We start from the raw sequence: 22,262 nt of genomic DNA, 5'->3' as shown, positions 1-22,262 counted from the left end.
TTATACCAGCAAAGGTGGGACCCCCGCTGGTGGAATGAGCTTCCCACGGCTGTCAGAACTGCAGAGTCACTCCCCATCTTCCACCGGAGACTGAAGACCCATCTCTTCAGGTTACACCTTAACTGCTCCTCGTGAGACATCTACTACCCCTCAGCACTGTGTCTCCTGAGACACCTGCTTTCCTCTATAGTGTGTCTCCTAAGATTTCTACCCCCCCCCCCTTGTACTGTTTCTCCTGTGTCAAACTCCCCTCCCCAAAACTTTCTTCTTCTATCAGGACAACTGCCAATGGCCCCTGGCCTGAGCTAGATTACTCTTCCTGCTACGACTGGTGAAATTGATGATTCACTTGCTTAGTCAAATGTATCAATTGGAAGTCGCTTTGGAATAAAGCGTCTGCTAAATGCCAAAAATGAAATGAAATGAGACCAACCATTTATCCATATTAATGCCCATGGTTTTGGAATGAGAAGTTCAACAAGCACATATGGTTGTGATGTTCGTGTGTATAGTGTATTTAGTGTATTTAGAAGGAGAATTGCCACACTCCTCAATGTGGTCCACTGTGGCTCAGCTGATAGAGCATGGCACTAGCAATGTTAACCTGTCAGTTCAATTCCTGCTTGGACCATTATATATACAAAAAAATACGAATTCCTTTTTTTTTTTGATTTATACACTTACAACAGAGATACAGAAATAATCAGATTGCTTGACTTTACAATTCAGAGGGGGCATAGTTTAAAACACAGATTCAGTTATTTTACAATACACCTGAAATATCTTACAGATCTACATCCAGTCACATATATTTAATTAAACAAAATACCTAAATCAGATACATTCACTCACAAACATACTGTATGAACATGTTTGTGTTGATTAGAACAAAACACACTACACTGTAACTGAAATCAAATTATATATTTTACCTAAATATTTTTTTTGTCATGGTAAACGTGTTGACTTTTAGTCTCACCATAGGTTCCCGAAATGTATCAAACATTCAATAACAGTGCAGAGGTAACAAATGTTTGAAAACAGAAAGAAGTATGTACAATTTCTCAAGTGAAGTAATTCAGAGGCTAGAATGTTTAGGCCTACTTCTTCAGTCATTAAATTGATTTTATTTGTCAGGGTACATTTTAATATAAGTATCAACTATGAAGTCAAGGTCATGTCTGGCATCGTAATGTATGTTCAGAAATGCAAGACTCTTGGATCTGTGTTTGTCAGGCGTGTTATCGAGGTACATCTGGAAGCGTTTACGAGCAGTATCACAATTCTTTTCCTGAGTCAGAACTGGCAGATTGCTGAGCACCCTCAAGAAGGCAAGCACATTGGGGAAGAATTTCACATCAGACAGCTGTAGAGTTTCATGGACACTGGAGGGTAAATTGACCTCCTTGCCTCTGTGCTTCCACTTCACTCTCCAGCAATGCAGCTCTGCAGGGAGAGTGTCTGCATTTGGAAGGTCTTTCCTGTACATATCCACACTTTCCTCCTCAGATGTGTTGAATTTCAGCTGGCCCATGACAGCAGGAACCAGCGACAGACATCTCAGAGCCTTGAGGTGGCTTTCAGAGAACAGGTCCTTCAATTCTTGAATGACATGGCTCACCACAGGGATCGTTAAATGGTCTTTAAAGTAAATCTCTGGCCGGATCTCTCCTTCAGCACGATGCTTTCTCATGTACAGCCTTGGAACCTTTACTGGGATCTCCAAGGCAGCAGCTAGGTTGATGGCCTCTTCAAACCAGAACTCATGGTACACATCAATGTTATCAAAGACTTCCTTCAGCGAGTGCAACACAGCTGACAAACTGTTTGCAGCGAAGTAAACATCCATCGTTTGCCCTTGCAAATTCTTGCCAAAAGCCCGTGTGAACGACAAGGTGCTTTTCAGCACAACCAAAGCCATAACAAACTCAAAATCAGCTAGTGCCGCTGAAATCTCTAGGGCTTCATGTGTAACTTGGTCACTCCATCTCAGATCTTCATTGTCGTGAATACTATCCAGGCAGAGCAGTAGAGCTTCGAGAACATCAACAGCTAGCTCAAATGCGTCATGTCGTGCTGTCCAGTTGGTGTTACAGGCCTCTTTAAGCTCATTCGCCTTCTCTTCCTTACCCTGGTAAAAAATAGAGATGGCATGCTCCAACTCTGACTGCAATGAAGGGGAGTCATTGAAAAATGATTCAATCTTCTTAAAAGTAGCAATGACAATCTGAACACCTGTCAGTGCCATACCATTTGCCAATGAGAAATTCAAGGCACGGCTGGATCCTGGGGTACGCAATGCTGTCGGGTACTTCTCTGTCAGCTTGTTGGCAATGGCTTTTATTTTGCTGGCATGCACGCCAGAGCTGAAGTGGGCCTGTCCCCTGCAGTATTCCATGTTCAAGCCCCACTTCTCAGTCACCTCAGACAGCAGCCTCTCTGTCACAGTCTCCTCGTCTCCCTCAAATGGAAGGAATCCAATAAACTCTTCCCGCAGGCAGTTGGCCTGGTCCACAAATCGCAAAAACATAGGGAGATGGCACTCTCCTGAGATCTTGACCAAATTGTCCGTGACTAATGAGAAGAAGCGACCCTCTCTGACTTCCACCAAGAGCACCTCGCGGATGCAATTCTCACACACCTCCATCATCTGACTCTGCTGGGCAGGGGAGCAGCACGCTGTATTCATAACGGTTGACTCAAACCTTTTCCCGAGGGCTTCGTCACCAGCATTCATTCTGTATTCCAACAATGCCTGGAAGTTGCTTGGATTGAGAAACTTGCTCTCCTGCCCCTCTGTATGTCCATTCAAAGGAATGCTTTGTTTCCCCAACACAACAAGAACTTCAAACAGTGATTTGAGGTACTCTTTTCGCGTCTTCTCCTCAGTGGCAAGGTGGGCGGAATCCTTGTTTGTCTCTGTTTGGTCGTCTGAGTTTTCTATAGGAAAATAAAGCATGAGAGGGGAGATTTAGTGTATATATTAGATACATGGACTTTTATTTAGAAACTTCTGATTTTGAACATACACAGTGTCAGTGACATCTCTCATTCTCTTTTGATTCACTTGCTGAACAGAGGTGAGCCGTGCTCTAGGGAATTGGATTCGTACATTGGGAGAAATGAAATGTTTCGCTGTCTAAATGTAGAATTTAAACCATAATGTACATAAGCGTCATTCTGTTGGCAGCTACATGTATTTCATTTACAATACGTTAGATATTCTTTGATTCTGTCTAAGCTAGCCAAGTGTCCTGTTGCTAGCCAGTCTAAGGTAATGGCTGAGTATCGCCCGTTTTGCACGCAGATATTTACAATGTGTAATCGTCATGCGTCATGTTTTGTTCAGATAGAGGAGGAAATCTGGGAGCAGTTGACGCAATATTATTTGTTTTAACCTCTGAACAGGTATGTGGATGTGTTGTAATTTGTATTACGGTATATTTTATACGGTGGGTTCTGTGAATTGGTGTTTTGTTTTATTTGAATTTATGAATAGCAGCCTACAATGTATATTGTATATGATATACTTTTTGAGCTCTTTTGATTCACTTGCTGAACAGAGATAGAGGAGGAGATCTGGGAGTCCCTGTTAACGCAATATTATTTGTTTTAACCTCTGAACAGAGAGGAGATGAGACCCTTTCAATAAAAGAACAGACCCACAGCACAACCTTCTTGTCATCCATACTAATACACAACGCAGAGGTTAGCGGGACTGGACAAGCTATTCCACTCCTGTTACACCTATGTGGGTGCTCATATGTTATGCTGTATTGTGTCTCAAAATAAGGGAATGAAAGACACTCAACTTTTACCTATACCCACTCCGTATTGACTATTGGGAAGTGAGAAAGAACTGATGACAGAACTTTTTGTGAACAATGTAATTTGTCAAATAACCTGTCACATAGGGTTGGTAACACCGTAAACCGCGGTATTTGAAAAGAGCAACGGCGTCAATACCAATACAGTCATAAAAAAAATCTGCTGCGCAATGTGAGCATATATATATAGTGTGGTGACCAACACTTTCCCTGGGTAAATATGCCTTTCAGGACCCTGGACAGCGGCCACGCTGACAGAGGGTGACGCAGGCTCGTTCTGATGACGGCCAGGAAAAGAACGGAAAAGGAGGAGCGAAGATGGCAGTCTAGGGGAGACAGCCTATCTAACAGTGCACGACAAGTGGGTGACAGCCGTAGACCGGCAACACAGTCAAATACCTGCTGGTAGTAATAGTTGTATTCTCCCGACAGAGCGGAGAAGCCGCGACAGAGACCAAGAGAGAGTAATGCCTGCATCGAGGGGAGTGACTATACCCCTCCCTGCCTGACACCCCAGAGCCACCCACCGGACCCCGTCCCACTTCCAGACGGATCCCTGCGGCCACCCTTTAGCCTCCAGCGGAGGGGGGTTCTACAACAGTTAATTCTTCTTTTCTAATTAAATACCTCCGGTGGCCTGAACTGTACTCCAGTCTGTGTGTCGTTTCCTACCTGGTCAAACGTAGTAGTCAACACAATAGCCTAATAAACGCCTCTAGAGATTTTAAGAGATTTGTCCTGCATCACTGTCAGTGTGGTTGAAGACGTTTTGAAAGTGATCACAGAACTTTTTGTAAAAAAAAATATTTGTCTAATAAAAATAAATACTACTTAGAAGCAATCATAATTGCATGTCACAACGTAAAGAATGATACACGATTCACAGCAATTGCATGAGTGTTTTCCATACATAGTCGAATTTGTCCCAAGTCTCATTATAGCGTTGGTTTTTTTCATTTATTTTAAGGCAATTTTTCAGCACTGCTCGTTGAAAGTGTTCGTGCAGAAAGGATAGGGCTTTGGTCCACCAGCCGCAGTCACAAATTCATTATTTGACATTTTCGGGTCCGTCAAAGCCCTAAAATGTGATTTTGAATTCCACGGTACATTTGGGGACCGTTTAACGGCCAACTATACTTTACATTATGTTGCCCTTTGTCTCGTGTGGCCATATGTACAGATCACGTTCTTCTCGTGTCTCCTTTGGCATTCTGAAGGATTTGAAGATTGAACCTGGACGGAGTGAAGAATGAATATGCTTGCTATTTCATTGGAAGTTACATTCCAAGAACCCTCCCCCACATGCCCATAGAATGGTTGCTTGTTGTTATGCTTTCCCGACCGGGTAGGAGTGTGTTACTTTATCTTACAACACTGAAGAAATTGGAGCATTGCCCAAGCAAGGTATTTTGATTGGTTTGTGGTGTCGCAAGTAGGGATGGGACAGAATAATCGATTATTAGAATAATCGTTCCCGAAGATTTTTTTACCATTCAAATAAATGCAAATTAACGGACAGAACTAATGTCCGTTCTGTAGCACTATTTCTTGTTGTTTTTGCATTAATCATGCACAGAAAAACAATATACACAATACAAAAGCATAATATTAATATAGTTCAGTAATTATTAATACTATTGAGTGTGGAACGAGAGTCTGACGTCATTCAACTGCACACGTCATTCAACTTGTTACTTGTTTTTAGCCTAGCCTAGCCTTGTGAGGGCTACGTTCGTAGGGTAGGAATACACGTGTTTTGTTGGTCTCTTTGTAAAAATGGCAGTGTTTTACATCTCCTGGCGCAAGAAGGAGAAAGAGAGTGAGAGTTTCAGTTGAAGCTGAAGAGATTGGAGGCAGACATGGCAATTAAGATTAAAAATTGCAGAAAGGTGAAATAGCAATGGGATCTAACGCTGGCGGGCAGTGTTCCTCAGGTTTTGATGTGAGTAAAAACATTTTGTTTAGTTATGCACATCCCTAGTCGCAAGGCGTCACTCATTTCAAAAGGGGTTAAAAAGCCTAACCACAGTCTAAAAAATGCTAAATCCACCAAAAACCAGCCCAAAACATAGATTGTCAGAAAACCGCTAATTACTATTGGGCAGGTGCCCATCTGTGTGTCTGTTGCCAATGATGTTTGTAAAATAAAATAAAAACCTTCCACATCTGGCAACCCTGCTCGCGAGTCCGATTGTGACGTGGAAAGGAATGTAGCCAATCAAGAAGCGAGCTGACTGACGCGTCTTCTTCTTTTCGTTCTTCTGCACTTTATTTGCCCTGTTGCACATGGCTGCCTCCTACAGGTCAGTCAGGGTACTACTACCCTGATCACGCGAGATTTCTGGCTTGGGGGACGAGACTCTAGACCAGCGATACTCAACCCGCGGCTCCTTTAAGACGAGTTGCGGCTCTTTTAAGTCCCACTAAAAAATAAAAATACAAAATACAAAAATAAAACATTGTCAGCAGAATTCATAAACATTTCATTATCACTCACAAGTCACACATCAGTCTATTAAGCCGCGCCCCCCACCCCGCGCCCCCCATCCCCCAACCAATCACAAATTATTTCAGGTTTCGCGCTCTGATTGCAGGTGCGCGAGATAATTGCTCCGTCACACTGGGAAGAGCTTACAGCACTATGCAACAATGGCGAAGGAATATAGGAAACGAAAATATGAAGAGGAATATCGAACATTTAAAGAGGACTGGGAACTCGAGTTTTTCTTCGTCTCCACCGGTTCGGGAAAATGCATCTGCCTGCTTTGTGACAACGTCATTTCACAATTTAAAAGGTCCAATTTGCAGCGCCATCACGACACAAAACACCCGAAGTTCAGTACCGACTTTCCGAAAGGCAGAGAGCTGAGGGCGGAAAAGCTGGCGAGACTCAAACAGAAACGAACTGCTCAAAAAAACGTATTCCACACTAATACGAGTGAAAGAGCGACAGAGACATCCTACAAAATCACACATGAACTGATGAAAAAGATGAAGCCATATACTGACGGAGAAAGGATTGCATACTGCTGGCTTTTTCAACGTTGTATCCTGAGAAAAAAGATCTGGAACGAGAGGCCAAAAAAATTCAACTGTCGGATTCTACTGTAGCTAGGAGGGCATCAGACATTTCAGAGAACATTGCACATACTCTTAAGGACAAACTGTCATCCGCTGAGTTTGTCAGCCTTGCAATGGACGAAAGCTTGGATATCAATGACACGCCACAATTACTCATCTTTATCCGAGCGATCAACAGTAAGTTTGACATTACAGAAGAACTGCTTGACATGGTTTCACTGGAAAATGGAACAACGGGCATTGAAATAAAAAACGCAGTGCTGGAAACATTAGAAAAGTTTAACATTGGACCAGAAAAAATCGCAGCATTCACAACAGATGGTGCACCGGCGATGCTAGGTAAGAGGAACGGAGCCGTGGCTTTGCTGAAAGAAACGCTGAAAAACGGCGGGGTTGCTGCTGAGGGTATTTTCTCATACCATTGTATTGTGCATCAACAAGCCTTGTTTGCTAAGTTCAAATGTCTGAATGAAGTGATGGCAAATGTAATCGAAGTGGTTAATTATATCAGGGCCCGTGCAAGAAACCACATACATTTTAAACTGCTGTGTGAGGAGTTTGACACTCACTATGGAGATTTGGTGTTACACACCGAGATCAGATGGCTGTCTAAAGGACGTATGCTTGCACATTTCATGGACCTGCTTGAACCCCTGAAATCCTTTATTGTCGGCCAAGGGGAGACTTCCCGATTTTCCTTTTTGGATGATAAAGAGTGGGGGCTGTCTGTTGCGTTCCTGTGTGACATTACGCAGCACTTGAACGAACTTAATCTCAAGATGCAGGGAAGAAACAAGACCGTGTATGAGCTCTACACGGCTGTCAGAGTATTTTCTGACAAACTGGATGTACTCGAACAAAGTGTCCGTGGTTCTGATTACCGTTTCTTCCCCACCGTGCAGAAAGTGATGGCGACGCATGCAGACGCTCTCCCGTCCTGTCAATCACAATTCTGTGACGTGCTAACTGAGCTCAAGCAAAACTACACATCAAGATTCCACGACTTCAAGGATCATAGCAATATTTTTCTACTTGTGAAAAACCCATTCCTGATTGAGGTCAATGAAATGAAGCAAATAAGCGACCAGCTCGGACTTGTGCAGCTTCAAATGGAGTTCGTGGAGTTAAAGAGCTCAGATGAACTTCAGCGTCAGTTTCGGATTACAGATGTCGTGGACTTTTGGAAACTGGTGGGGCATCTACCAAATATCTCCAGACTGGCAAGACGCATCATCTCAATGTTTCCGTCCACATACCGGTGTGAAGCAGCATTCTCTGCGCTCTCAAAAATAAAATGTCGCAACCGAAACAGATTGAGTCTGCAGCACACAACAGAGGCCCTTCGGATCGCCGTTTCCAGCGCAGAGCCCGACTTCAAATCACTTGTGCGGCAGAAGGAGTGTCAGAAATCACATTGAGTGTGAAGTAAGTACAACATTACTCTTCTGACAACCCCTGCTGTCTATAATCTGCTCTTATATTGACTGTGATTATCAGTAAACATGCGGTCTGTTATCTGTTGTTATGGGCAGTGATGATCAGCAATGTGTGTTTTGTGGTTGCAGTGAAAATAATAAATCACAGTTATTGCACTGTACATTATGCTTTTCATTCCTTAGTAACATATTTGTTATATATCCGAACCTATTCTTGTTTATTTTCTCAGTCGTTTTATTATTTTTACCGTTGTTTGTTTTCTCTCCTCCACCAGTCCATTCCATCATCCCTGGACAGCCTGCCTGCCCTGCCTACCCTCCTGCCTGCCTGCCTGCCCTACCTACCCTCCTGCCTGCCTAACGACTACTCCTCCTGCCTAAGCCCCTGCCTGCCTAACGACTCCTCCTCCTGCCTAAGCCCCTGCCTGCCGACTACTCCCCCTGCCTGACCCCCGCTTGCCCTACGCCTACGACCATTCTCTGCCCCTTTAATAAATATCCTTTGTTATTACCCTAGTCTCTGTGTCCGTCTGTTCTGAGGTGCTGCCACATTTGACCGCTTGATTCAGGCCTAACAATATTACTATTATCCATATGCATAATGGTTTCAGGGAGGAAAGGAGCGGAAAGGAGCGTTTTTGGATTGTGGCTCTTGCAAAAATATTTTTCCGTCAATGTGGCTCCTGATTAGGACAAGGTTGAGTACCACTGCTCTAGACTGTCGTAGATCAGATCTTTATGTATGTGCTGTGCTGTATTGGGAATATCGGCGCACACCACACACAATACGATCAAAACTGTTCAATCCATGATTTTTTATCTTCATGTGTGGGGTCTCTCTCAGATAAAAAATCTGTTAAGATTTAGAAAATCCTTATATGTGTACCAGGCTTAAGACAGCTTGGTCTCAACGAGATTAAGTTGCCTCTACAGTTACTACACACATGTAGAAAGGCACTTATACTTGTGTAGTAACTCTAATTACTCAAGTAACATTGTATTAACATGCCATTATAGTACATTGGCAATTACTTTTTAACTGTTTAGTAATAAAGTGGCTGTTCCGCATTCCACCACTTGAGTAGTAACATCAACCACTAATTTGACCATGTAAATTAATTAATTTAAGTAATTTACCCATTAGGCTACCTTGTTATAAAATGGTCATACAATGATGTTACTACAGTAATTACAGCATATACACAAGGATATAGGCAACAGTTTAAAATACCTTTTGCTGGAGGGATTTCCTGCTGTCAGATTCATGCTTTAAGGTTGTGCAGAATTTCCCTAATTCAATGCTTGGTCAATAGACCTACCGTATTTTCCGCACTATAAGGCGCACTTAAAAGTCAAAAAAAACAAAAAAAAAACGACAGTGCGCCTTATAATCCGGTGCGCCTTATATATGGATCAAAATGTAAAAATTACATGACCAATATTTTTTTTTTAATAATAATAAAATGTTTCAGTACGACTGGTAAACTACAAAGCCGCACCGCTTGCAGCATTACGGTAATCAGTAAACGACGGCCGCCATCTTGGAATCTCCGCGAATGCTATGCTATTGTTATGCTATCATGTGCTCTGAATGGATGCCGTACTCACCCAACTGTTCAATTCGGACACTCACACCGCTTGCAGCATTACGGTAATCAGTAAACACCGGTGTTGTGCTTACTCACAGTCCCACACCACAAGACCCCAAGTAAAGAAGACTAAACAGAGTTTCCGAGGGAACAAAGTGAGATTCTTGGTGCTTTCAACTTGAAGTTTTAAAGTACCCACTCGATATAATAAACAACAGTTTAACGATCACTAAACACTTATCATTTGTGTATTGGATTCATTATTCTCGTTTGCCGGAGGCTACCGGTAAGGGAGGGTTGATTTGTAAACATACTTTCGTTTTAGCTCGTGTTCAAAAGCAAGAACTGTGTGTTCATCTAGTTATGTGTAGTTATGTGTTTTTAGCATGTCGATGTTCTCCCAGTATGTTGTCATGTTATTAAAATACAGTTTAGACCTTAGTAGCGATGTGTTTTGTTAGCTGTTAGCCGTTAGCAGCGTTTGTTGTGGTTTGGTCAGATTCACTTTTCTCCCATTCAGTGTTTGAGATGAACCAACATTCAAATACGCCTGTCGTGTTCAATCTTTCTCTGATTTGAATGTATGACACATCATTTGAAAGCTTACAATCTGTAGTTTAAGCATGTGTAAAAACTGAAAAAGTACGTTGCACATTTCACCAGGAGCTGTCACATATTGGTTGTTGGTTATAATTGTATAGCCTATTGGTTGTTTTCTGGTGTTGTTTTGCTCTGTTTGTAGTCTACTTGATGTATTTTTATCAGCTGTTAAATCACCACAGCGGTTAATCCACTAATAGAGATAATAGCAGATTGAAAATGCTTGTAGCTAACTACTCTATATCTCGTGGTTGCAGCTATTGCGAATTGCTATTCACGCGAGTCAGCTGTGAATCACCGCAGGTCCTTGACGCTTGTTGCAAAAATGGATGACGAACGGCTGATACTTGAGGTGGAAAAATATATATTTTTGACAGTGGAGCAGGTAGAACGTTGATGGTGACAACGCTCAGGTGGAGCTTGGACAACGGGAAGTTGACACAACACCGATGGAGAGGTGACGCAACGCAGTAGGTGGAGCTTGGGCGTAACGCAACCCCAGTCAAACGTTTGACTGCAGTATCTATTCTATGCGCCTTATAATCCGGTGCGCCTTATAATCCGGTGCGCCTTGTGTATGAAAAAAAATCTAAAATAGGCCATTCATTGAAGGTGCGCCTTATAATCCGGTGCGCCTTATAGTGCGGAAAATACGGTATTCTGATTGTATGTTGACTATTCTCCCACCACTAATGCCATGCACATCACAGCTTGCTACTGTATTAACACATGTAGCATATCATTAAATTGTGAAACAAGCTACAAAGGTACATTTTGTTCAACATAATCATATGCACATTACATGCATCTCAACTAGAAAACTAGTCTTTTTGAACAACAGTAACAGTAACTTGACTATTATTGTATTGTAATATATTATTGTATAGAAGAACCCACACATCACTGCAAAAGAGCTGAAAAAAAAAGAAAAAGACACCGGTCTATTTGTTCATAGGACAACAAAGACCTACATGGCAGAAGAAAGAAGCCTACAACCTCAACAAAAAATTAAGCATCTGAAGTATGCAAAAGAAAACCTTCAAGAAGGCCGAAGAATATTTCTGAGCTAGAGGTGTTTGTTCTGCCAGGAAGAATGGCGGAAAATTCAAAAAACTAAAATTGAAAGACTCTTGCAAGCTGTTATAGTTGCCAGAGGAGGAGTAGGTGAATCAATCTATGAAAAAAAGCACTTCACCCCAAAAAAATTGATACAAAAGGTTTTTCGATGGATTCCGCTAGTATTGGGCGTGCTAAATAACATACTAAAAGTCGACCAAAATCGACCCCCCGAAAGCCGCCATTTACAAGATGGCGTCCCAGATGGCGGTGGAGATATTAAAATGGCTATATCTCAAATTGAGAATATGGTGCAAAGGATTTCTCAACTGATTCTGGTACCTCTGGGCATGTTCACTAACATACTAAAAATCTAGGAAAATACACCTTCCAGAAAGGCTTAATTTTCAAGATGGCGTCCAAAATGGCAGCAGACCAAGCTTAAAATGGCTATATATCTCAATAGAAAAAAATATATAACTATGATTTTTCACTTGATTCTGGTACCTCTAGACATGCTTGTGAACATACTAAAAATCTAGGAAAATACACCTTCCGGAAAGGCATCATTTTCAAGATGGCGTCCAAACTGGCGCCCAGGAGCTTAAAATGACTATACAAATACAAATAGCTTACTAAAAAATGTGTTTGCACTCTCCAGCTCTCAAACTACCATACTTGAAGCCTTCTTTTTGACCATTATAGTTGTTATAGTTAGAGGTGTTTGCACTCTCCAGCTCCCAAACTACCATCGTTGAAGCCTTCTTTTTCTGAATCAGTTTATTTGAATTTTTTCTGACCTAGTCCTGTGTTTGGGCATGCCTGGGCGTGTCTGGCCTGGCAGTGTTATTTAAGTCCCAGTTTCATCCTAGTCTTTGCCAGAGGTGTTTGCACTCTCCAGCTCTCAAGCTAGCATAGTTGAATCCTTCTTTTTGACCATTATCTGATCTCTAAAGTGATGAGTGAATTCAGTGCCCAGATCTGTCCCATTTGTAAATTGGAAGATGGAAGTGATTTTGTTGAGATTCGTCAGAAAGTTGCTGATGGGATCAATAAAGCTAGTGTTAAAAGAGGTGACACTGTTCATGTGACTGCTGGCATGAAAGTACATTCAGAATGCCGCAAAATGTACATACATAGCCGAGATATTGATTTACATTTACAGAGGAAACAGAGCGGTGAATCAAGTACCACTAATAAAAGGACTAGTACTAGGCAGTCTGAAGCTCCATTCAATAGCCAAACTGATTGCCTTTTCTGGTGTGACCGTGATGTTCCCATGGAATTTCAGCCTGATTGTAATCCAAAGCGGAGAAAGTCTGGAAGGCCAAAGAATGAGGACCAAGAACAAGCCTTCTCAAAAATGTGTGCTTACTTTGAAACGAATGATGATGGACAGCTGACCGTTTCTGCACTTAGGTGTAAAATGCAAGAGTATTTGTCTAAGGCCGATTCCATCCCATATAGTAATCAATACCTAAAAACATTGCTGATGCAACGATATGCAAATAGCATATTTATTGCAGAAGGAGATGGCTTGGATTGTATTGTTACAATAAGAGAGAAAACATCAGACATACTCAGATCCTACTATAACAACACAAAACAAAACAGTGATGAAGAGTCTGAGAAGAGACACTTACTTGAAACAGCTGCAAAACTCATAAAAAGTGACATAATGACTAATGTTCCACCTGTTAATGAGTACCCGACTACAGAGACACTAAAACTACAGAATGCCCTTGATTATATTCCACAATCACTCCACATTGTGTTAAAAGCTTTGTTTGTCGGTAAAGAGACAGAGCAGAAAATTGCTAGTATTGCTCACGCAATCATACAGGCAGTCCGACCACGAGCTGTCCTTGCCCCTTTGCAAATTGGCCTAGCAGGTCATTCATTGTAACTGTACCACTGCCTTGCAAGACACTTCGCTGCTCATGCAGAAAATATGGACTACCTTGTACTACTGTCTGTGGACCATGTCAACTTCATGAATGTGACAATCCACATAACAAGTTTCTCCCAGAGGATCCTGAAGATGATGCTGAGTAGGCCTAAAGACCACAATAAGTGGGTCATTTATTTTGTGTTCAACACCAAAGCCAGCTTTCTAGGTTGAATATAATAACCAATTTTAATTTGAGCCAAAATAAGCTACAGGCAGCCATTTTGATGATGCAAATGATGCATTCCTAGCAGATATATTTAGCTAGATATTTTGCTCGTTATTAATGTATAGAGGTGCCAGAATCAGTTTATAAATCCTTTAGACATTTTTTCCCATTTGAGATACAGGCATTCTAAGCTCCCAGTCGTCATTTTGGACACCATTTTGAAAGTTAAGCCTCTTCGGAAGGTGTATTTCCCTAAAACTTTAGTATGTTCCTAAGTATGTCTAGGGGTACTTGGGGTACCAGAATCAAATGACAAAATCATTTATATAATTTTTCTATTGACATATATATAGCCATTTTAAGCTTGGCCGGCCGCAATTTTGGACGCCATCTTGAAAATGAAGCCTTTCTGGAAGGTGTATTTTCCTAGATTTTTAGTATGTTAGTGAGCATGCCCAGAGGTACCAGAATCAGTTGAGAAATCCTTTGCACCATTTTCTTAATTTGAGATATAGCCATTTTAATCGCCCCGGCGCCATCTGGGACGCCATCTTGGAAATGACGGCTTTCGGAGGCGTCGATTTTGGTCGACTTTTAGTATGTTATTTAGCACGCCCAATACTACCAGAATCCATTGAAAAACCTTTTGTATCAATTTTTTGGGGGTTAAAACCATATATTGAGTCGCCTATATCCTCCTGAGGTTGAGAGAAAGATTGAGCACATATGATGGCCTCAGCACAACAAGAGAGGGTTAGGCATTTAAACTTACCTTTTCTCTCTTTAGTTTCCTTTGGATCATCTTCAGTCTGTAGAATACAATAAAGGCACAATGTATGTAAAGTTTGTGTATGTTTTCATTGGTTATTAACATACAGAGAAAAACCTACCGATTCTTTAATTCTCTTGTGTTGTCTACTTTGTGAATTATTGAGGTCATTTGATGAATCAAAAATGGTTGGTATGGCATCGTCCTTAAGCCCTGGCCTTGTAAGACTCTGGAAATTAGAAAGCAAATAATTCAAGTTCAATGACACCAATCTGAAACATTCAAACTGCCAGCTGAGCAATATTATCAAGCCAATTGAGTGGCAATCTGTAGATTTATTTGTATTACTTACAGTTGTATTAATCATGTATGGTTCAAAGTGGTCTGCACAAAGTCTGAAGTGTCTGTTCAACTGGTCTGGTGTTTTATCTTCAATATCCTTGCGGTGACAGTTTTCCACCCACTGCTTGCATCTGTGCATGACAGAACATATGATTGCGTTTAATAAAATACTGCAGCCTTGATTAAGAAAATGAACTAATTGTTATTTTTTGGGACTGTATCCATTTGACAGTTATAATGCCTATAAACATGGGTTCATAGCTAGCCAGTGTTTTTAGTCGCATCTCTATGGAGCTACAGGAACAGCAGCAGAGGCAGAAGAGGAGGATGCAGCATCCCCAGGCTGAGACTAGCCTCCGTTATTCTCCTCTATACAGTCCTATGGACAGATAGGAGATTTTCGAAATACAAATGATCATGCCAGTTACTAATAAAGTCCTTCGTATGCGTTCCAAAAATTAAATAAAACACACCTTTCAATGACTCGAGGGGTATACTACGGAAGTGAGCTCTGGGAGTTAGCGAGCTAACTTTAGCTCCCCCCCCCCCCCCCCATCGAACTATCAGTCAATGAAAGACTCTTTTTTCACTCACATTTGTATTTGGTTCCATCTAACATGACCAGTCTCAGACTGAGTGTCCATGGCATCATAGGACTACACAACATAGAGATGATGCTATCCGGCTAGTAGGACGTCTCGTCAGACAGCTGGCCACAGCTAATGGAGATATACAGGTACATATACATATATATATATATAGATAGATAGATATATACAGGTACATATACATATATATAGATAGATATATACAGGTACATATACATATATAGATATAGATATATACATATATATATAGATATACATATATATATAGATATATACAGGTACATATACATATATATATATAGATATATATATATACAGGTACATATACATATATAGATATATACAGGTACATATAGATATATAGATACAGGTACATATACCCCCAGCTCCGTAGTGTGGTAGTCATGTAGGGTTAGGGTTATGTAGTAATGTAGCCGCTCACCTTGTGGCATCCCTGGGAAACCTAAAGAGAAGTAACCCCAACCTGCTGCTGTTGCAATTTGGAGCAGCGCAGAAGTTCGACATTATAGCGCAATTAGTCAACTATTCTGTTTTCAACAGTAACTCATTGAATAAGATTCAGTTTAACAAACTCAGATGACTAAGCAACGTTAGCCCGCGTGCTACACTGCTGGGTGCGGCCTGGAGGAGTCACCGCGCGGGACGGGGGGAGGAGCGAGGAACAGCACCTTTACCCACAATGCCTTGCTTACAATAGGGCGCATGTTCGACGTCTATTTGAACTGCAAGTTGGTTATGATATAATATAATATTAAATATAAGCATTATTATATTCTGATCATATAGATACATCATCTCTGACATGTCCCCCCCTCTATTGAAACGTATCAGATTTAAATGAATGTGGTCTTATTTATCTGTATCTGGTAAGCCAGTTTTTTAGGCAGGCCATAGCTTTTACTGTAAAGTAGTCATGTCACACCAGATACATTCAAGCAAGGTGGCAATGTATTCCCAAAGCGTTTCCATAGATCGTAATTAAAGAAATGTCCAGTGACTGCCACAATGGGTGACCAGTGTAGTCTACTTCTCAACAGTTCAAGTACTGTATGTATTCCTTTTTTAATTTGCAGTGAACTGAAAATCTTGTTTGAGATTGACTGCATGAGACACTTTGTAATATCAAATTGAGGTGTATTGATTTGGTTTAACACTATTCCAGGCGTTATGGTGAGCTGCACAGCCCAAATGAAATTAAGTTAATCTTAAACACGACCAGATAGGTGGAAGCAAGACAGAGGATGCCTGGGAATGTGTATTAATGTTGGCCCCATGATACAGAAACTACTGCAAAACTAGTCCTATTCCCTATTAGGCCCTTATAGATTTTTTATTTTATTTTTTTAAAGAGGGGAAAAAGACTGAATCAGTATAAATGTGAAAACCTAGTTCAAGCAGCTTCTGTGGGCAGGTGAAACTAACTAATAATGTTATTAATGAAAATAGTTTATAACTAAGGGAAATTTTAATTTGAAAGCCAACCTTTAATATCAAATACAGATATGATATGATTAAAAACATATATTTAAAGTTTAATTTTCAAAATATGTTTCTGGCATTGTTGAGAGTGTGTGGGGGCGACGTTGTTCAAAGGGCCGGTCCAAGTGTGGGGGTGGGCTGTTGTTTGGGGACCCCTGGTTTAGAGTATAGAGCCAAAAGAAGAACAAATGCTTCTCTCCCATTACTAACACAGGGCACTGTATAATATATTTTATTTCAGTGTAAAAAGAGACAGTGTTAACTGAAAGATGCATTAATATTTTCCACTTTTAACAATTAAAAAGAAATACAAAATATATTGATAGAAAAGTTGAACATCAGGAGACAATAAATAAAAGGATAACAAATGAACCGGAAGGACGGAAAGTAGTGATTAGAGATTAGACTATGGTATGATACTGCATCCTTTTGAGAAGTGACAGCAACTCAGCAAAAAGAAAATAGAAAAACAACATCAGCCATCCCTAATTAAAGCATGTAGTGTACATGGGTTAGCACGTATTAGTCCATGTTGCTCATCCATATAATCAACATTTGTATAAAACATTTTGGAACGGAAGAAAACAGAAACCTCTTTTTTCAGAAACCTTTTTTTTAACATGTTCCATGCAAATTCTACAAACGTTCCAAGGCCTCACCTACACCCCACATCCAAACACTCAGATCCTCTCAAGGTCCCGGGGATGATCTGGCAGATGCTCCAGAAGGGCAGGGTTCCTCCTGTAAATGTAGGCATTAGCATCGTCGTCCAGCTGCACAAGCTCAGCCAGAGAGGACACACAGGGGTCGTGGTCTGTCAACATTCCAGGCAGGCGTAATGACTTGCGTTGGATTCGGCAGGAGCGGCGCACTGGTGTAAGGAACTTCAGATCCTTGATGGTGCTCTTTCGTCTAGAATCGCTTGCTCTCGCCTCAGCCTCAATTGTTCTCTTAACACTGGGGGGGGGGGGGGGGGGGAGTAACATTGCATGGTGGTGAGTTGAAAACTTTCAGTGTCCAACACATTGAGTATATTGTTTGAAGAATTATAATATAAGTTGCAAAGTGTCTGATGAATTCAACAGGTATTCACATTTTTTAGGAAAACACATTTCACCTTTGCAGGTACGGAGTTGTCCTCACACTGTATTTCACCACTGAGGCACTCTCAGCCTCTGGTATTGTCTCCACCAGGTCCTCATCACTATCAACAGCTTGAACATAGCCCCTCTTAACTTTCTGCTCAGTGGATCGCCCTCCTGCCTCACTCTTCATCTCAACATCCTCTGGTCTATTTAAATCTAAACAAAAACAGATTTAGCATGAAACACCCATCATTGCATTGAGAACGTGGCTAAATATATTCTATTGGTTGTAGCCATCAACTTGATGAAGCACACAACTCAACTTGATGTTGATCTTATATTCATTTTAGTAATTATCAAGCGCTGTTGTGTTGAGTCATTTGAATCATGCAGAGAACTCTACATGGATCAAAATTGTGTTTTCAATAAAAAATATTTTGCAAGTGCAAAAACAGTGAAAAAACATACCATCTACATATGCTGAGGGCATCTCCATTGCGTCCAAAGCATCACAAAGGTTAACCACAACCTAGGATAAACATAGGTAACGTGTGAATTAGTTGCAATTTCAGTGGTTCCATAAATGTACAGAAAAAATCAAAACAATTTGAAGTGAAGGAAGTATCTCTTACATCTTTCATCCTGACCTCTGAATCAACAGAGTTGTCAAGCAGGTCTAGTGTTGTGTTTACTAATAGTGGACTTGAAGGACATACAGCTTCTTGCTCAGGTACCTGGTCACTTTCAGGCTGAGCAGCAGGGTCAGGTTTAAGACCTTTCAGATCAGGGTGTGGGACTTCAGGGTGTGGGACTTCAGGGTGTGGGACTTCAGGGTGTGGGACTTCAGGGTGTGGGACTTCAGGGTGTGGGACTGATTTGGCTCTTGGTGGTGCAACTGCTGATAGGGTAGGCCTTTTCAGTGTCTTTCCCTTGGATGCCAGCCACTCAGCCAACTTTGCTCTGTGAATCAAAGATGTCAATTAATGTTGAACACATTCCAGTAGACCAGTGTCTAAAAAAACATTTAAAACCTTTTGAGTGTTTAGTCAGGGGACACAAACCTTCTCTCTTCAGCAGTTTCCATGGAAACCCTGTACTGGCTTAGGGTGCTGGTTGTAGGTGGCTTCCGGACCTTCTTGTCTGTTGCAATTGGCACCTTGGGTTTGCTGCTTTGTGACTGATCTTTTCCCTTGGAAACCTTTCTGGAACCTGTGTGAGCAATGGCTCCTGGAGCAGTTCTGGCAGGAGCAACCACAGAGCGCAAGCCTGTGGGACGGCTGGCGGTAGGGCACTTTGAGACTGGAGGATGCCCATCACACACAGACTTGGGTCTTTGAGGATGAAATTGAGGTGGCTTATATGAAGCACGACCAGGCAAGTCAGCAATGGATTTGGACCGTACCGTTCCAAGCTTACGGTTCTCAACTTTTGGCGCTGATGTCTTTGTGACTGGTTTATTTTGTACCCCTTCCTCGAGGCTACTAGGCTTCCTGAAGGAACTTATTTTGGACTGGACAACTTTGCCCTTGTAGGTACCAGGGACAGGTTTAGGTGGCATGGAAGCGGGCGGCTTTGGAGCCACTGAAACAAGCTTTGTCTGTTTAACAGCCTGTTTGGTGAGGAAGACCTGGCTGAGAGTTTGCCGTTTCTTGGAATTGCCTGCAGTTGCTGCCCTCACATCTTTCTGCTCAGTCTTGTTTTCCTCCTTTTCATTGCTCTTTGACTGCAAAGGGGCAGATGGAGCAGGGACTGTTCTGGGAACTTCTCTGGTGTTGGAGGATTTACTGTGTCCACTTGTTGGTCTACTGTTCTCTTTGTTACCCTAATAGAATAATAATAATAAACATGGACAATTTTGAAATCATGCATGAAGTAGGCACATTTTATGTATATATATTTTAAAAAGCAATTACACTAAGATTAATTACTTAAAGTTACCTTTTTGGGGTTGATAGTTCTTGATATTGCATCCATTGTGTTGTGGGTCCCACAAGCCAGACTCCCTAAACATGTCCAATTTAAGTAATTAGTGACTTAAACATCTACGAGACAAGACACTAATAGATCAGATGGTAGTTAGCAAATGTTATAAACATATCTACTAGATAGATTCAGTCCCCCACGATGACATTTGGTAGGGGACTATGAATCTGTCGTTTCGTGTGTACGTCACACGCTTTATCTCCGACATCACTGGGACAATTTGGACCAGATTTGGGTGAATGGGGCATATTGCCATACAGAAAATTACACTGATTTGCTGAATTTAGCCAGTGTTAGGAGTTTTGAGGTGACGCCCATTCATCTCGTGCCTTTGCGGCTAAAGTGATACAGGTTGTTAAAAACTAGAGCTGCAAACAGTCCAAATAAACCTGCCAAATCATTGACAATTTATCAAATAAGCAGTACTCTTTTCATTCACCAATTGCAATTCACACAAGTAACGGGCTACGTAACCCCAGTAATTGTTCTGGAAGCTAAGTTAGCTAGCTTGATAATGAATGTTATTGTTATGACCACGTTTAGTTGAAACAAAACAGAAGGATAGCTGCTGCTAGCTAGGCTGGGAAATATTACAATCAAGTCAACAATGAATGTCAACTAAATCGATGGTGGTTCTTAAGTAGCTAGCAAACTTATATTAACCATTTCAAACAAGACTTACCTTGGAATTAGAATGTAGTTAACTATCTAGACCAGAGTAATGATAAAGCAGCTCCGAGGTAAAACGCTTTTCTCAAACGACAACTCAGTTCGACTTTGGCGCTGTATGTAACAGAAGGTGGGTACGGATTGGTCGAGTTGGTTTCGAGAAAACTCAATTTAGCCAATCGAATGTGGAAATGGCTTCACGGGAGGCGGGGCCAGAAGTAAAGACGGCCTCTGTACTTTTGAATGTTTGAACGATAATAGAATTCCTATTGGCTCCACCCTCCACCCTCCACCATCCACCCTTGCCTAGTCAGGAGAGCACGAGAGCAGCATTAACTGACTAAACACACTGTCCGTGATAATCACGACAATGCACATTTTAAATATGTTTTCCTCTGACCAAAGATATGTAACGATTCTCTACAAAGTTGTCAACAATAATACCCTATTGTAACAAACTAAGGTAAACATTAAAGTACATTCTGTACTTTAGACATTCACTCACACAAAACAATTAAAAAGTGTCAACAAAAATAGCACATGATTAACTGAAGAGAATGATTCGTTTATTTGCTGAAAATGTCTAAAATGGATGATGTAATACTGATCAACTACTGAGGGTAAAATATCCTAATGTGTCAAGGGGTCTTGGAATGCAGAGCAGCTTCTGTGACCTATGACCTCCTCTCTTTTGGTGAGGCGTCGGAGGGTGGACAGTGACACCTGGTGGGCCTCAGCAGCTGTGCAGGTGTCTGTCTCACTGCAGGAAGTAAAATGAGATTACATGGTAAGTGTGGCAAGTGTGTAAACCATTTGAATCCTGTTTTTCCATCATCTGTAGTTATATAATTCCTTCTCTTCACTTTAATATTATTGACTCGGTAGTGACTTGTCAATGGTGTTGTTTTTTCTTTTTTTTGTGAAGAGTGTTGTGACAGACACATTGATGCACATGAAGCACTACAAATACTGTCCAACTATTATGTGAATTATAACAGACATGGTGTTCTCTCCTGGCCCTCCTCTACCCCTCTCAAGAAGAGGATCTGCAGAAGGATCTCTCCAACCTTCCTCATCCACCAAGCCCTATTGGCTTTTGCTCTCTCCCCACTCACGAGGTCAGCTACACGGCCACAAGGTGCACCGATTGTGGGTGTAGCCTTGGCCACCCTGGTCCTCTGGTGAGCATTACCAGTGTTCTCTGTGGTGGCCAGTTTGTTCCTCTCTGGCCTGCCATCAACCTCTCCAACCTTCCTCCACACAGTCCCAGTAAATTGAAAAAGCAGTTGCACTCAAAGAGAGACAGTTTAGTTGTTGACAATGTTACAATCAGTGGTGGGCCGTCAGGGCCAGCAAGGCCTTCTCTGCTGGCCTAAACATCATCAGAATATAAATTTAATTTTAATTTTTTTATTTTATTTTGTCATTTTAGCAGACGCTTTTATCCAAAGCGACTTACAATTACGAATTACAGGGACATTCCCCCTGGAGTAACTGAGGGCTAAGTGCCTTACCCAAGGGCACACTAGTAGTGGTGTGGCTTCAGGCGGGATTTGAACTCACAACCTTCCGATCCCAAGTCCAACTCACTATCCACTAG

General features: G+C 41.5%; 2 protein-coding genes across 3 annotated transcripts; both read right to left on the bottom strand.

Moving 5' to 3' along the window:
- Positions 1-691: 691 nt before the first annotated feature.
- On the bottom strand, positions 692-16,000 carry LOC308175037 (52 kDa repressor of the inhibitor of the protein kinase-like). 2 transcript variants are annotated; one of them, XM_080550155.1, is made up of 5 exons: positions 15,868-16,000; positions 14,828-14,948; positions 14,597-14,704; positions 14,479-14,515; positions 692-2,940 (listed from the first exon to the last, which is right to left on the bottom strand). In XM_080550155.1, exons 1-5 carry the CDS (start codon positions 15,948-15,950, stop codon positions 1,127-1,129), a joined length of 2,163 nt encoding a protein of 720 aa, XP_080406281.1. In that variant the 5' UTR covers positions 15,951-16,000; the 3' UTR covers positions 692-1,126. The 2 variants fall into 2 exon arrangements, with proteins under 2 accessions (XP_080406281.1, XP_080406282.1); XM_080550156.1 differs by having other exon boundaries at positions 14,828-15,196; positions 15,868-15,949.
- A 1,605-nt stretch (positions 16,001-17,605) lies between these two features.
- LOC308174360 (cytoskeleton-associated protein 2) lies at positions 17,606-19,984 on the bottom strand (the record flags this gene model as incomplete). The annotated part of the gene is made up of 6 exons (XM_080549438.1): positions 17,606-17,882; positions 18,043-18,226; positions 18,479-18,539; positions 18,643-18,970; positions 19,072-19,733; positions 19,949-19,984. The coding sequence occupies 6 exons, from the start codon at positions 19,982-19,984 to the stop codon at positions 17,606-17,608; spliced, it is 1,548 nt and encodes a 515-aa protein (XP_080405564.1).
- Between the last annotated feature and the right edge of the window lie 2,278 nt (positions 19,985-22,262).

This window comes from Nansenia antarctica (genome assembly GCF_963989245.1).
Source record: "Nansenia antarctica genome assembly, chromosome: 20".
NCBI classification, from domain to species: Eukaryota; Metazoa; Chordata; class Actinopteri; order Argentiniformes; family Microstomatidae; genus Nansenia; species Nansenia antarctica.
The sequence above is the reverse complement of the archived record's forward strand: the minus strand, read 5'-3'. Positions and strand labels throughout refer to the sequence as shown.

Coding starts and splice junctions, on each gene's coding strand:
- LOC308175037 (XM_080550155.1), bottom strand. CDS start 15,950: ATGTCGAACTTCTGCGCTGCTCCAAATTGCAACAGCAGCAGGTTGGGG. Junction 14,705..14,827: donor CATACATGATTAATACAACT/GTAAGTAATACA, acceptor TCTAATTTCCAG/AGTCTTACAAGGCCAGGGCT. Junction 2,941..14,478: donor GGAAACTAAAGAGAGAAAAG/GTAAGTTTAAAT, acceptor ATTTTCCTATAG/AAAACTCAGACGACCAAACA.